The following is a 16,819-nucleotide window of genomic DNA, read 5'->3' as shown; positions in this document are numbered from 1 at the left end:
CATCTCTCTGGAATTTTTCCTAGTGTTCTTTCTTCTCTCTCTCTCCACCCCCCTGGCTCCTCCATTCCAACCCCCTTATTCTCTTGAGATCAGTGTGACAGTTCAAAGGCTTAGATGGGGCCTGTGCCCAAGCAATGATTTCCTTTCCCCCCTTCAAGCTCCCTGCTAGCTCTCTCCATGAGTACCTCCTACAGCTGGTAGCTCCAGAACCGGATTTTCAAAATAACAGAAAGACACACTGTGGTATATCAGGACTAATTATCTTAATCCTGCTTCCTAAACTAGAACATATTTCATTAACCTGACAGGATAGTACGTGGGTAACAATGCCAATTCATGGCATTCACTTTTTTTTTTTAATGTTCTTGTTGCGACCTATCTGTCATCAGAAGAGGAGAGAACAAGTATACATTTTGCATTCCTTCCCCATATTTTTCCAGGCCTGATTCAGCAGAGTACTTAGGTATGCATGTGTGTCTATCCATGTGCCTGTCCTTGCTGAACTGGAGCTTTCAGTGGTGTTCACAACTGAGAAGATTTTGTAAAAATTCTGACTTGGATTCCCCATGTTCTACAACTTGAAATGTATACACTGGAAAGCACGTGGTTTTGAGGGTGTTTTGGCTTTGTTTGTGTTTACTCATAGTGATCACTCCACTTCCTGCAATGCCTTAAAGCTCTAACTTTTGCAGTTTTAACTCGCTTTCTGATTTTCTTTGTTGCTTCCCCTTCCTCCCTTTATTGTTTTAGTCTTCTGTTCCTTTTCAGCCTTGATGACTCTTTCCTTAACTTCTTTTGCTCCAGACTCGGTTCATCCCTTGAAGAATTCCTGCAGCTCTGGATGTTCTTCTGACAGCCGTAAGCTTGTGGCCACCCCAGCTGTCATGAGAATTTTTGCCATGCTGTAGTTGGATTTCACAGACACATTCATGGAGGTTGTGGGGTTTTTTTTTTTCAGTCAACTCTCAACGATACTACTTTGCTTTAAGTACTCTCCAAATGACATTATTATTCTTTTTTGGCTACGGATGTTATTAGGCAACATCCACTTAAATAGCTTGTGTTAGTAACTGAAGTACATCTGATTTACTCGGTTAGATAGCACCGTGTAGCCGCAAGAACCTTCAGCAGAAATCTTCTGAAACCCTTTCCGCTGTGTAAGAAAGCTGCTTCTTGCAGTCCCGAAAAGTGTCTGTTAGCTGGTTTTCAAAGTTATATTCAGTGAACGTGCTGCGTGGTTGACTCTAGGTTCGCCTTCCAGCAGATGCCTGTGTCACCATGTCATCCATCGATTTAGACATAAACCATTTAATTATAGTAGGAGCTTTCAAAAAGGTTTCTACCCAGGCGGCCACTCTGAAGGTTAATCTGTTGCCCAAGATGGTTTGAAACGTGCTGCCACAATGATTGCAGCTTCCAACCTGACTGGTGACAACCACTAAAGAGTGGTTTCTAATGGAGTGGGATTCATGTTTATCCTCATGGTGATATTTTTAATGCTGCCCATCTACTGGATAACCCCTAGCTCAGCTGACAAAAGGAAAGTGGTTTTAGTATGTTGCTCTGCAAAGGCCTATTTTCTGTGTTATTTATGGAGCTCCTCCCACTAATATGACTAGACTAACAAGACTAGTAAGACTGTACTTGTTCTGAAACCACTATTGATTAAATGCTGAGATGAATTTTTTTTTTAGAAGCTGTCATTGGAACATGCTTAGGCTGCACTTGCTGTCAGCTTAACAGTCATGTTTCTGTGTCTTCCTCTAAATTCCTCTCCCAGCTGGGCTCTTTCATATCTTAGCATTAAAATAGATTCTTCCTAATTAGACAGATCTCTGTCATGATAATCATCTTGAGAACGTATGCTGTATTTTCATACTGCGTATCTTTTCACAGATCAGGCCTGTACTTTATAATTTTTCAAAATCGTAACTCACTGAATAGATCCTTTACCAAGCAATCATCTCCTGTAACTAGTAATTAGTGTCCTGTCAGCTGATATCGGTAGGCATTAGTGTTCAACTGCTGGCATCAGCAAGTTCGTCTTACATCACTTAGAATTCTGATGTATTTGATTCTTTTGAAATTCCAGTTGTGAAGTTTTCTTAAAGCTGGTGTGCAGGGGAACTTAAAAAAAAAAAGGTATAGAACAAATATAGACATCTGTGTGTGCAAAGAAAATTACTACATAAGAGGGGAGTGTGTGTATGTCTGTGGTCATAAGTGTAAGTGCACTCATCCTCTCATGACTGAGGCTGTGCTTGTGTTTGATTACAGAACAGAGTTGTTTGGTCAAGGTTGTGAAGAACATCTGTTTTAATGACAATAATCAGTAGTAGAACAAAGCTGAGATAGCTCTATTTCTTGCATTGCCCAGGCTATAACCTGAGGGTTTTTTCCTGTTTTTATTTATTCAGACTTGGTGGCTTAGCAGAAGTGTTGCCCTTTACAAAAAATTTAATTTCAGTAGTTCCCTAAATAGCTCATTTTGGCCTTAGTTTTTCAGAACTGTTTGTGTAAGTATCCTTATAATACAAGTGATGCAAAAATGAACTGTGAAATCTTGTCCCTATTAAAATCTTGTCCCTATTACACTGTTTACAATTGCCATTTAATACTTGGCTTTAAAAGAAAACTTTCCTGTAGGATGAAAAATTTTAGTTAGCTCTTAGATGCTGGATGACAGCTGTAAAGTACCATAGCATGATTGACATTTTTTATGAAATGCTGATTCTATTGATTGTTTTTAGATATAGGGGATAGTGCTTTATGTTATTAAAGGTTGTACTATAGAATAATACAAGTATCCCCACTGTTGCTGTTAAAATGAGTGGGGAAGTAGAGGGATACATATTTTCTCAGCGTTGTTTTAACCTCAGATGATTTAAAACTATCTTTTGATCAGAATTAACTGTTTTTAGAACGTATTCAGATGTTTTTTGTTTTAACAAAACTGGTGATTGATCTGTTTGCAAAACTTCTAACACTAAGCACTGGTTCCTACAAAACTTTGTTACTCAAATCGTCACCCCTGGGCTGTGCAGCCTGGCAGAAGCAAGGTATGTAGCTGAGAGGGGAAAAATTCCTAAATTTTTAATAGGCTGGAATTTAATTCTGTAACAGTCCAGCATGCACTTAAAAAATACCATGTTTGCTGCCAAAGTGATACACTGAAAGTTACGTTTCTGTCACTCCACATAAATTGACAAATGGTGTTTATCCTAGTTGTAGGAAAAGAACACAACTTCTGTAAAATGCACCAAAAAGCAGTCTTTAAAAAAAACCCCAAACACACACTGCTTTTACATGTATTGCTGACTCTGTGGCTCTAGGAAACGTGTCTATCTTTTTGTGGACTTGGGTGCTTTTTGGGTCCGCACGTCCTTTAGAGAACTGCTGTTGGCCAGTGAGCTAGCGGGCTGTAGGGGACGCTGCCTGGGAACCCAAAAAGCATTTTCTCATAGTTAAACCTAATTCACAGCTGTCTCCGTTTCTGGCCTACTGACACTTTCCATTTCAATCAAAAAAAGAAAGAAAGAAAGAAAGAAACAAAAACCCCAAACCCAAGAAAGCCTCCTCTTCCTTTCTTTCCCTTCTCAGTTCTTCCATTCAATCTTTCCATACATATTCCTACACAATCAAATAATCCTGTTGTCTTGTGGAGATGGATGAGAGGAATAGTTACTGAAGAGCTTCAACACAGCCCAAATTAGCAGAGGTACCGATCTGTGTAAATGACGCGGGATTTGCGGTTTCCCATCGCTCTTGGGCAGCTTCTGACCAGAGCTATGATTTTCCCGTTTGTTCTGTGATAAAGTAGCAATCGGCAATCACGAGCACCAGCCAGTAGCTTCACTTTGGGTCTCAAACTGATACTACAGAAAAGTTTTAAGGGGGGGAGGAGACACACTTGTTAGTCCCAATGCAGGGAAGGTACCAATTCCTAATTTTGTTTGTCCACTATTCTCTTCCATCTCAACACAGTCAGGAATTGTTGCAATAGGAATGAAATTAAAACCAAATTTCATACTGCTGAGCGCTTGAAGAAGACAAAGACAGCTCCTTACTGCTGTCAGTGGCTTAGAAATAGTATCCTGTGCTAATCTGCAGTGGCAGAAATGAAGACGGTTTAAATCAGATATCATGACTAATGTATGCGTTCCCAATTTTCTCTATTTCCAGCTGCATGTTAGAGAACAAGGGTGTCCCTCCGAGATAATTCTGCTCTCTATGGGTATATTAAAAAAAACCCCAACCACCCAACTAACAAAGAACGGGGAGCGCATCGCTCACAGCGCTAGCTAGAAAACAGCGATCGGTTCGTGCAGTAGCTTTGTCTGCGAGACGGGTTGCAACTCGGTTCCCGGGATGTTCTCCCCGCGCTGCCCGCCCCGCGTGGGTCGGCGCTCCTGTCCGGCCTCCCCTCGTGTTTAACGCGCAAAGCTCAGCCCGCGGCTCGGGGCCCCGCGCTCGCCTGGCCCTCCTCCCGCGGGGTCGCACCGGGGGGAAGCCCGGCCCCCGCCGCTGCCTCCCGCTGCCCGCCCGCGGGCCCCCCGGGCCCTCCGCCCTCTGCCGCCGGCCCCGGCGCCTCCCGCCCCGCCGCGCTGAGCTCCGCCACAGCGCGCAGCAGCCGCCGGGCCCGCGGCCGCCCGCCGGCAAAGCCCCGGCAGAGCAACGGGAGGCGGCGAGGCGCCCCGGGGGCGGCAGGTGGTGGCCCCCGCTCCGCGCCGCCGTGCCCGCTGTGGGGGGGACGGAGGGAGGGGGAGCGCCATGTCCGCTCCTGCTGGGCGACGTCCGTGCCGGGTTTTGCACCTTGTCCCCGGGTCTGCCTCACGGCCTGGAGGAGCTGGAGCCGCCGCCGCCGCCGCGGTGTTTACTGAGCGCTCCTGTCCTGGTATCACTCCGCTGGCATGGAGGAGGAGGAGGTGGAGGAGGAGAGCATTTGATCATTGTGATGGTGGCAGGAGGAGCGGCAGCGAGCAGGGCAGAGCAGAGCAGAGCAGAAGCGCTAGGCTGTATCAGCTCGGCGTTTTGCAAAGACTTCAGAGCTCCACTTTTTTTTTTCTTCTTTTTTTTTTTTCTTTTTTTTCCAGCTCGTCCCGGATTGTTCATGTGTTTACTTCCCCCAGCCCGAGGATTCGCTATTTAGGTTCCTGTTGAAATGCAACTGAGCAGCCCAAGTACTTTGCGAACGCGGTGCGGCATAAACACAAAAACTTTTTTCTAGAAGGAAAATACAATAAGAGAGCGGCTTTGCCTGTCTTTCGATGCCCGGGAGCGCGAGTGAGTGTGCCGTGTGTGCCCCGCGTGTGCTTGGATGTGTGTGTGCGAACGTGCGTGTATGTATATGTGGGTGCATGTGGAGGGGCGCGTGTGTCTCTCCTTATACATGGGGAGAGAAGGCTTTTGGCAAAACCTCCGGAAATCTCATGGAATCTATTTTGAAATAATGGATTATAAAAAAGAAAAAGGAGGAAAGGAACTGGTCTGATATCTCCTGGAGTTTGCTACCCGAATTGCTGCCGCTTAGTTTGTTGTGCTGCTTTTTTTTTGTGTGTGTTTGTTGCTGGTGATAACCTTTTAGCACCTTCTCTATTTCCCTCCCCCACCCCTCTCTTTTTAATGTTTTGGAGCTTCTCGAGAGGGATTGGCTGGGGGGAAAGAGAAACATTTGCTCGGGATCGCTGTTTCCCTGGTACATGGTGGTGCCCCCTCCTCCCCACCCCCCCGGTGCTCTAAAAAGTATCCCGTCAGGACCCCGGAGGAGACTGTGTGTGTGTGAGGGGTAGGATAAAAAGTTCTTCCAAAATAGTGTGCCCGGGGAAGAGGATGGGGGATTTTGCAGCCCCCGCTGCCGCCGCAAACGGCAGCAGTATCTGCATCAACAATAACCTGAACAGCAGCCTCGGCGGGGCTGGCGGTGTCGGTACCGGCGTTAGCAGCGCTCCCCACGGCCCTGCTGCCGCCGCTCCCGGTAACAATAACGCCAGCAGCGGCGGCATTCCCAAGCACAGCACGGTGGTGGAGCGGCTGAGGCAGCGCATCGAGGGCTGCCGCCGGCACCATGTCAACTGCGAGAGCAGGTACCAGCAAGCCCAGGCGGAGCAGCTGGAGCTGGAGCGCAGGGACACGGTGAGCCTCTACCAGCGGACCCTGGAGCAGCGGGCCAAGAAAACCGGCACCGGCAGCAAGCACCAGCACCAGGGCAAGCAGCAGCAAGATGCCGAGCCTGCCGCAGCGGAGCAGAGGAACCACACGCTGATCATGGTAAGGAGATGCGGGTCGGGGCGCGGGGGGTGTCGCCGTCAGCTCCGGCTCTCTCGTTAGGATGAGCTGGAGGTCGCCCCCGTTGTTTGCCAGACGGGGACGGGGCTCCCCTCAACTTTGGCGACGGCTGGGCGAGCGGGGGCTGCCGCAACTTCTCACGGGCAGGGGCGGGGGGAAGCGGAGAAACTTTTTTCCCCCGTCTCTTTCGGAAGGGAAGAGCTGCCCCGGGGGAAAAGAGGAAAGGTGCCGGCCATGGGCTGCTGAAAGCCAGAGGAGGGGTTTGTGTGCATGCGTGTTTTGCGACGGCTTTTCCGCGTCGGGGGGGAGTGCAGGGGGGGCGTGGGGCTGCTCGGCCGTGCGCCTTTGCTGGTTGCCCTTTCGTTAAACCCCGCGGCGGCGAATGGTGGAAGCGAGCTGGGCTGGCGGCAGAGGGCCGCCGCTCGGCAGGCCTCGCCCGGCGGCCCGCGGGAGCCGCGGCCGGCGCTGAGTGGCTTCCCAAACTTTCCTTGGGCTTTAAGGAGCTCGGCGAGGCGCGGGGGGGGAAGGGGGCGGGGGCTGGGCCGCAGGGAGCGTGGCGGCGAGTAGGAAGCGGCGTTTCCCACCCCCGGGCCGCGCCGGCGATGGGTTACACCGGCGGTGCAGGGGGGCCGGGCTTGCAGCAGGTCGCGGCCGCCCGTCGTCCTGGCGGGAGTTGGTGGCGGCTCGACGTGTTGGTCTCGGTCGGCGGGGGCGAGCGGGCGCGTCTGCCGCGGGGGAAACGCGTGCGTGTCCTGGCGTGTCCCCTCGCGCCGGGCCGTGGCGTGGCGGCGATGCCCGGTGCTCGGGGGCGGACACGGGGCTGCCGGGTCTTCGCCGCCTGCCGGGCGCACAATGGGCGGCGGGGAGGAGGGAGGGCGGTGCGGTGGCAGCGTGTGGTTTACAAGCCTCGCACGTCCCTCCCTCTCGCCCTCCCCTGCTGCATGGGGCGGCGCGGCAGGGCGGGAGGGTCCAGCGGGGCGGCAGCTGCCGCCGGCCCCCGCGTGGGGGGGGTGTCTCCGTGACAAAGCGTCGGGGAGGCGGCCGTCCCGGCTTCCACCCCCCCCAACCCAGCCCCGGCTCCGGGTCGGTGCCCGCCGGCTCCTCCCCTGCGCGGTCCCGCGAGCAGCACCTTCCCCTCCGCCCCTCGCCGGCCTACCGGGCGCTTTGTCTGCCCCGCAGCCCCGCTTCCTCGGGGGCAGGCGAGGAGGTGGGGATGGCTTCGCCAGCAGCAAAACAAAAGCTGACCGCCGAGCCCGGTCCCCACCTCCCGCCCCGCCGCTCAGGAGCAGAGCGCGGCTCCTTCTTGCCTGCCTCCTGCCCGCCGGGGAGCCGCCCCGGCCACCCGGCACACCTCCGGGCCGGGCCGAGCTGGGGAGCAGGACGGCTCCGCGGCGGCGGGGCGGGAGCGCTGGCAGGAACCACACAAAGCGGCGGGGGGGTGTGGTGTGGTGTGTGCGGGGGGAGCGTTCGCAAAACAGGAAGCAGAAAAACCTCACTGACATCTTGTCGCTCCCTTGACGGTACCAGCAGGGCAGAACCGTATTTTTCTTCCCTCCCTCACGCCTTACCGCAGCACCGAGGCTTTTACATGCGCCCGTGCCGCCGCGCTCCCCGCCCCGCGGCGCCTCGCCTCGGCGCGCAGCTACTCCTGGCGCGGTACCGAGGCTGTCGCCGAACTCCATGAGCTGGGACTCTCTCTCAGTCAGCCGGAGTGTCCTCGCATCCCTTTTTGCGTCCCGTCCCGTTGCCAACAGGGTACAGGAAACGGGCTGGAGGCTCAGGAGACCTCAGAATCACTTGGCTTGCGGGGAAGCCCCGCGGTGCGCCGTGTGCGCGTCCAGAGCAGCCTCTGTGCCTCTAGGCCCTGGCGGGTGGTGGGTCGTCCTTTCCCCTTCTTCCCAAACCCCAGGATAAACCGCTAAAGGCAGGGTTTTTAGTTAAGTAGCTCATTTGTTGGCCTCCCCTGGAAGATCTAGGGCAGATACACGCACTATACTGTGAAAGTTGTGGAAACGCAGTAACAAAAGAAGGAAATGCAGTTGCAGCTCTCGCTATTATTAATTTGTTTTGGGTAGGGACACTCGAAGAGCTAAGAGCGGCCTAATTAAAGGGTAGTTTGCTATGGAAATCATCATAACTGAATTTTTGTGCTACAGTCATCATGCTAGTTAAATGTACTTGATATGCGCTATGTTTTTCATCTTAAAAAGAGAAATTATGGTACTTTATAAAAAATAACCCATTTCCACCAACTAGTTACTTTGTTTTTTTTTAAGAATGCATACACAAACATTGTTGAAAAAATTAGAAACGTTATCGGCTTTGTTTTACTTGTAGAATGTTAATTATGATTTTTGTCTAATGTCTAAGGCGGCTAGGGTACATGAAAGTAAGACTTAAAACCTGAGAAATTGCTCCTTTTAAAGCAATTGAAAAGTATTTTCTTTGAGATGTTTATTCATTTTATAGTGCCAAAAAAAAAGAAACTTCTTGATTTCTAGCAATCATAACAGTTTGGTAAGTTTCCCTGTTTATGTGTATCATGACTTTTATTTACCAAAACAGTTCAACTTTATTTAACGTTTTCTTTTGGCATGAGAAGACAGTAAACTACATCTTGGGGTTTTCTCCCTTTCGTTATTCTCTGGTAAACTCCACTGAGAGGTTTACAGTGGAACAAGAATATGGGTCTGCTACTGCTTTACTCTTTGCACAAAATCATTATTAAATTCTTCCCTCAGATTATTATAGTGCACAGTTTGGAAATGAAGCAGTCAGGATTAAATGACAACAAATACAATTAGGGTAGCAAGAAATACTGCTTCTGGTTCTTTTTTATCAAGGCAAATCAAAGGAAATTATTACCAGTCTGTGTGTGTCCCCCTCTCCAAATTGAGAGACGCAGAGAAGGAAGGGGAGATGTGTGCAGGGTCAGGGCAGCAGTAGCCCAACAAGCCCTCCTAGAAGCTGGTGCTGACGTGCCCTTCAGCAAGCTGGGTAAAAAACAGCTTTAGAAGATGGTTATCATTTAAAGACGTGTACTCTGATTTTCTTCGTTTGATGGAGTACAAACTCTCCAGTCTGTACAGTGCTCCTTGTCGCCACCCCCACGGTTTACACCCTCACCCCCTGAGTTCATGAAAGGGATTACGCAGTTTCCACTGTTTAGGACTCCGTGTCAAGAGAAAAGCAGTTATCAATGGGAGCCTTTTTTGAAAAAGGGATGTAGGAGCATAGACTTGGCTGTATTTCGTGAAACCTGATCTACTTTGAATTTCTGTCTTGTTATAGACCAAGTTTTCACTTGCTGAATTTTGAAATACCTGGATTTATAACTATTTCAACCTCTTCTGCTTGAGGAGAACAGTGGGTTTCAGAGCTAGTTTGCTCCCATATAGGCATTGAGTGGGACATGCACAAAATTAAAATCGGTTATAAATGTCTGGGAGGACTTTTTTTTCTACACACACACCCCCCACACCCCCCACACCCCTTCCCAGTTCAACCTGACAAAAGCCAAAGTTGTTGTCCATGCCTTTGAGTTGGATTCTTAGAATGTTGTACCAGCTTGCTTTTCAAAGGAAGTACTGAGAAAATTTGCAGCCCATCCAAAACTCTGCTGCTCATCTTCGGGCTGGTTCCAGGAGATATCAACCCATTATTTCAGTTCTTTGGTTCATTGTGAGCTAATCTGCTTGCTTGTTTCCTCCTTCAAGTGCAAGAGTATTCTGGCTCTGCATCCATGTTATGGTGTGTGGTTCAGAGTTGTGTGTGTGTGTGTGTATGCATATACAGGTTGTATATAAAAAAAATAATAAAGAATATGTACTTAGTATATAATACATAGCCAAATATATAATAACTGTTGCAAGTTAGATCACCTCTGTTTCTTATCCCTGACACTGCTGTTCTTATTGTGCATTTTTTATCCAATGAAACACTATATCTGTAATTACCATATTGACCTTCTAATGCACATTTACGTGCATCTGAGCTCTACTGTGAAGTGTAAGGGGCTGGAGCTACTTCTTCCTATTTTAAAAGCTCTTCGAGACTTTTCTTATTTAGCGTCATTATGGGTTTGATAGCTACTGTCATACTGACCATTTCTAACCCTAAAACTAGTCCTTAGGGAATTGAGTTTTAAATGCCGTAAACATAAAATGTTTTTTAGATCGCAGAAATTGGTGACGGAAGTCAAATGACCTATTGGATCATCTTTTCTGTTCCCTTGCCAAAGCATACTATGCCAGTTCAGGATTACTTTAAAGTTAGAGAAAACATGGCTGGCAAATACTGTATTTTCCAATACTGCTTTTTACCCGTTCTGGGCTAATGCACTGCCTCATGGAAGTTAATGATCACATTGCCCTTCTACCTGAGGGAAGGGAGAGGGGCAGGCCAGTCCTTTCAGCTTGCTTTGTGTAGGGACAGAATGACATGTTCGGAATTATGGAAATCTGGTTATCTCTTCCTTGCTGGCAGGTAGTCCACCACAGAAAAGTAGTTTTCCCCCGATCTCTCCTTTTTGCTGAAAAAAGGTGTGCCGAGTGAAAAGTGTAACTTCTTAATTTGTCTTGGTGATTCACAGATAATTTTTTTAATGAAATTGGGTGCCGACTGAAGAATGCTGTCAGTCTTGTGAGTATTTTTTTAAAGTTTCCACCTGCTCTTTTTAATGTCTACCTGTGTGTACATTCATAAACCTGTGCACATTTCTTGTCTTCGTTCTTGTGTAACATTGCTGTTTAACTTACTTTGCAGGTGTTCAGGAGTTCATCAGTTACACTGTAGGAAATACCTATTTCTCTATCATTGCAAAGATGAAAAAGACAGATTTTTTTCAGATGTTTCTTTTTATTTTCCACAAGAGGTCAAATACTACAGCCCTTATTCATGCCTGATGACTAGGTAGGATTAAGCATCTCTTCAGTTAATAAGCTATGTCTGATCTTGCTCACACTGGGGTTAAGTCAGTAGTAAATGGAAAACTGGGATGATACCAGAATTAAATCCCAGGCCAGCAATGCTCCTTCGCTTTCATATGCATCATAGAAGGAGTCATCCTGTAACCCTTTTCATTTTGCTCTTCCTGTAAGGGTGGATCTCTCTCTCTCTTACTCCACAGCCTCTCCCATTTCTCTTCCTTTTCATACCATCTCCCGCTTGTTGCTCTTGTGTGATTACTGTCCTTCAGGACGAGGAGTTTCTGTGCTGAGCTCCTTTTGCAGCTATTCGGCACAGGGGGTTTCAGCTTAGCAAACTGAAAGGAATGGAGAGACACTTCACTTCAAGCACTGCTAGCCTTTAATGACCTTTATATGCCCCAATAGAAAGTGTGTCCCTTTAAGAGATAGTGGATTGGGTAATTATGAGCCATAGCTGGGGCAGGGCAAGTTGTATTTTGACATACCGCAGCCAGTCATAGTGAAATCTAAGCTGCAGCTTGACCAAATGGCACGTGTTGAAAGTCCTGCCGTGGAGTTCTAGGCTTTGTTAGGTTCAGGAAGAACAACTTTGGCTGGAACACATCCAAAACTCATTCTGCTAATGCAAAGCCAAAAATATTAACATGTAATTGTGTTAGGACAATTGGTTGCGTTTAGGTTAACCTAAATTTACTGTAACATGACCTAAAGCTTAAGGCTTTGCAAGTGGCTTAAGCTGGTGTAAACCTGAGCTGCTGCCACTGAGGAGGTCTCTTCTTTCATGCTCTTGTCAGTGGCTGCATGTTCTTGCTGCCTCCCTTTGCTAATGCTAGCCCTTGCTCATGTAGCTCCACTGTCAGCTGGCCCGCTGAGCAGGTAAGGAGGACAGACACTTTTCTTCTGGTTAGTTTTCAGCTGGATCAGATCCAGGATTTGCTTGACTGGCCCTCCTGTGGGCAGCACTGTCTTACAACACCTTAATCCTCTTGTGAAACTTCACCTTTATCCCAGGATAAACACCTGGGACCTGTTAGTTAAAATGTGCTCACCTGGTCACGTGCATTTTACCTGAGCTCAGTAACACCTGGTGTCAGTGCACATTGGTTCTGTTCCTGAATACAGACACTGAAAGAGGAAAGGCTGTAAGTAGCAAAGGACTCAAGAGTTCATTTTTACTTAAGCACTTATGTGTATGTGACATTTGATTGCATATTACTCCAATATGTATAAGTCATATGAGAGATGTGCTTGGATTAGCAGAGGTTTAGGGATGGGTCTGACAGCCAGGAACTGCTGACTGGAATCCTTCAAGTGTATTGTTTTGTGAATTGAAATTTGAGGTACAGTCTCAGACTGAAGTTAGGAACGTGTTTTCCAGTCTGGGATCTCACAGGCTGTTCAGATAAGCAATGTACTTGTATGTTCAGTGGGAATTTGGGAGTCTTAGCAATTTTCCTAGTTTGGAAAGTTTGTCTTTTTTTTCCCAGTTTGTCTAAGATGGTGAATCGCAAAATCATGTAACTTTGCTCTTTTGCTTCCCCCTCACACGCTTTGGTTTCGCAGTGTTTGTAACTCAAAAGTCACCTTAGACTGCTCCAGTTTACTTTTTGAATACTTGAAACCCAGTTTCATGGGGGTTAGGAAAAAACGTCTCTTTAAACTTGCAGTAGTTAATAAGATAGCGGCTGCTGAAATTTTGTGCTTACAGAAAGGGGTTGAGCTGCCTTCTTTCAAGACTTCTCTTTTGTATTGATTTTGTTTGCCACCACATACGGTTAAAGATTGGCAAGGAGATGAGAGTACTTCAATGTTTAGCTGACCTGAGAGAAGCGTGTCCACTCATAGGAACTTTGTATTTTCTGTACGTTTGTGTAACTGCTAAGGCTAATGCTGCTGGTAGCGTGGATGATCTACGGCTGTTTGCTTGCTGTCAGTTCCGCAGAACCACAGCATACGTGGAGTAGAAAAGAGGTTTGAATTTATGACTTTCAGAATAACTAAGCTAATAAACAGGAAGACCAACAGCTCAAGGATTTTCTTTCCCAGATTTCTTTTTTTGTCAAGACTGCTTTCTGCAAGATTTTCTTGTAGGGTGCTCTAGTGTTCTAGAAGGTTCTCAGCTCTCAACATTGGTGGAGCTGCATTTTAACTGATTGAAGGTGGGGCTGTTGGGCTGTGCCTCTTCCCCTCCTCCCTTCTTCACACTTCAGTCTGCTCCCTGTGTTGCTTTAACTATGTGCCATACAGGAGCATTGCAGGTGCTTAATAAAACAATTAAACTTCATTTTCCTCCGATCTTTAGAGTCAGAGGAACGGCTGCGAAGTGCTGCAGCGAAGGTGTAGCTTTTTCTGCATCGTATTTATGCTGCTGGTGAAAATCTCAGGCCTGTTGAGAAAGTTCTTGGATATTGGGTACCTAGGTAAAGAGCAGAGAATCATCCCTTAATCTTGCTCTGACTCTGGGCATTACCACAAGAAGCCAATATGTCTATGTATGTGTGTTTATATAAACCAGTATGTGTACAAACGTGCTGGTTTTTAAACTGCACTGCGAGACAAAGTGCAAGGATTTATGATCAGTGATCAGTTTTGATGGTGAAAGGGGATGTACTAGTCTGCTAAGTTTAAGAACCACTGCTGTGCTCCCATTTTCTATATTTTCAGCCTCTTTCTCTTCGCTCATATCTAATTCACTGTGATGTTTTGGCGCTTCTTCATTGTGTTTAATCTAAAGGAGGAAGGGAGGTGGTTATGGCAGATGAGATGCTGGAAGAGTTCTGGCAAGTATTGGAGTTTTTTAGTCATTTTAAGATATTTCCTTACGTTAAGGAGGATAGACCAGCACTTAGCGAAAAGCAAAATTGTAGCATTTCCTACCACTTCTGTTTATGCAGAATATTGTGGTTACAGACTCTCTAGTATTTGAGAAAATGGCTTTAAAATATGACTGCCTTAACTGGCAGTAGTTGTCTTTAGACTGCTAAAAAGATTGTTATGTTTCAGCTGTGATTTTTGCTGCTGTTCATTTCTGCCTTTGAAGCTGGTGGCTGTTGTTCTGATTTCTCTGGATTGCATTCCTGTGCAGAACTGAGGCAGCATAGGGAGAACTGCTGCTGATGTTAAATAACCGATTTTTAATGATGTTTTTGCGAAGCAGTATCTTTATTCATTATACGTATTTTTAGTTGTCATTGAAACAGGTAACGTAGCTTTGAAGACTTTAGCAGACTCCTGCAGAAGACTCTAGACTTCTGTAACTGAACGTCGGCTGCATTGTTTGAACTCCAAATTGGCTGAAGCATTCTGGCCTGTAATCCGTGGCTGGATATGAAGTAATGGTTCAAAATAATCTGTAGGACCTTCTGTTACAGCACAGTTCTGGGCTGAGCTCGCAGTCTTTGCATTCCAGTGAAAGTGGAGATACCATGCTGAGGTTGCAGTGGTATCTTTTTTCCTATTTTGATGACAAATAATTTGTAGGCTGAAAGATTATTTAAAGGCTGGATTGCCGCAGTTTTGAAAATTCACCTGAGAGAATTTGGTGCTGTGTTTTTTCACCCCAGGGAAGTTGACTGGGGCTTATTTTTTCTAACACATTTTGATGTGTATTCTACATCATGCAAAACAACAGCAAAAATCCATTTATTTTCTCTCCTCCATTTCATTTACAACAAAACAAACCCCTTCATATTCACACTAGGGTTTACTGCCCTTCTCGCTAACGTTTTTGTTGTGGGAAATGCCAGCAAGTGGGTAGGCATAATGCAGATTTGTGAATGTAGAATAGCAAAACCTGAACTGATTCTGACTAGTGGCATTAAAAGCTTCACCTCTCCCTCACCTGTTACTGTGGTGAAGTGTATGGCGGTCTAGTTACAGCCAGAGAAGGGTTCTGGGAAGTTGCCATAGACCATCTTTCTTGTATTCAAATATCCATAGCAACTATAAAGAAACACGGTATTTTGAGTTTTTCATTTAGTGAAAATACCAAATATCTTGAAAAAGTGATTCCTCAGGAATGGCAGGCTTGTCTGTTACCCTCTTTTTACTGTAAAATTTCACACTATTTAAAGCCAATGGTAAGAACACATGATGTTTACCTGTCTCTTAAGTAGTTTATCCAAATGGAGTATCTGCATTCTCATGGCACACTGCATACAATACAAAAACTTTATTATGCAGGTACTGAAAACATGACAGACTCTGGAAAACCTAGCTAGTTAACCTCTTTATGGTCTCTTCATATGTTACTGCCTTAGGGTTAATTAGATGAGGCAGCTGAAGCAAGTTTAACAGTTCGCTGCCATTAAGTGGGGTGGGCTCCTCCTCATCCCTCCCTGCTGCAGTCCTATACCTGTGCTGGCCTGGGGAGCACGCTCTCTGTGGTACTAAGCAGGAAAATTACCTGGCTGGGAGGAAAATGGTGTTTATTTTTTGATGGCAGGTGAAACTGTGCAACGCAGTACTGAGGAAAGGGGAGGCACGAGGTACCGCCTCAGCAAAGCTGTGAAACAAGCTCTGCCTGTCCCCTGTGCCCTTGTCCTCTGCCAGTTCTCTGGTGGGCTCCCAGTTGGAAGCCTGGTAGTGGTGGTGCGTTGGTGTAGTTAATGTGGGAGGAAGTACTTCAGTGGTTTATGGAACACCAGGCAGAGCGTTACTGGAAGTGTCGTTGGGAATACTGGTGCAGTTACTTGTAAGGTTGAGGTCATGATCCAAAGTGTAAAGAAGGCTGAGAAAAGTATCTTTTCACCCTAATCTAGTCCAAAGACATCATGTTGGCCTCAGTGTGGGCTTGTATCAGGTAGGTGACTGCTGTCCTTTCTGTGAGGTAAAAAAAAAAAGTGCTTGTGTTCATATTTCTTTTGTTTCCTAATTTCCTTCTGGAAATTGATAAACTTTGTTTATGTGTCTCTGATAAAACAAGGAAAAAACATGATTCTGCCTAATCTTTACAATCTGGTAATAGCATCTTTTTTTCGGGCTACTCAGATGTGTTTATGCTCATTTTAATTCCACATAGAATAATAAACTAGGTAAAATAATTATGAAAGGCCCACGTAAAAGGTATCGCCGTTCATGGGATGTGATACCTTGACTTACGTACGGGACTTGAGGTAATGCTGAAGTGAGCTGCTGTGTCCAAGTTGAAGACAGTTGCCTGTGGTTTTATTTTCCTTCTATCTGAATCCAACTCTGGGTAATATGATAATAATTTTTATTCAAGTAGTCTAGGAAAAAAAATCACAGATGGAACAACTTCTGCCAACTTGGCTTTGTAATGTGAAAATTATTAGAATTATAGTTTACATCATCTTTACTTCTTTGAATGTTTTTTTCATGAAATTGTACTTTGAATGCTGATTAGCGTAGGGGATTTAATTATTTTTTAAATAGGTTAGGGATGGGATGTTCAGTGGGGTTATTTGTGTTGGTTTGGGGTTTGTTGTTTGTTTATCCTCCTTTCTCAGATGTTTTATTTTAGAATTAGCTCACTTGTTAGAATCCAACCTGGTAGCACAACAGGTAAACAACAGTATTAGCAATATTGGTATTTCTAACAGAGTGTGTTCCATATGTCAAGCTTCACCAGTGGTTACTTGAAGAGA

At 46.4% G+C, this 16,819-nt stretch overlaps 1 protein-coding gene across 1 annotated transcript in view; it reads left to right on the top strand.

Moving 5' to 3' along the window:
- Positions 1-5,829: 5,829 nt before the first annotated feature.
- The window catches only part of MAML3 (mastermind like transcriptional coactivator 3), a gene marked incomplete at its 5' end in the record, with an annotated part of 247,622 nt that continues 236,632 nt past the window's right edge, over positions 5,830-16,819 (top strand). Inside the window, one exon of the mRNA XM_081999105.1 lies at positions 5,830-6,267. Coding sequence (XP_081855231.1) covers positions 5,830-6,267 — 438 coding nt within the window. The remainder of the gene's footprint in view (positions 6,268-16,819) is intronic.

This window comes from Phaethon aethereus, assembly GCF_964289735.1.
Source record: "Phaethon aethereus genome assembly, chromosome: 4".
Classification (NCBI taxonomy): domain Eukaryota; kingdom Metazoa; phylum Chordata; class Aves; order Phaethontiformes; family Phaethontidae; genus Phaethon; species Phaethon aethereus.
Note: the sequence above shows the minus strand (reverse complement) of the source record. Positions and strands in the feature narration are given on the sequence as shown.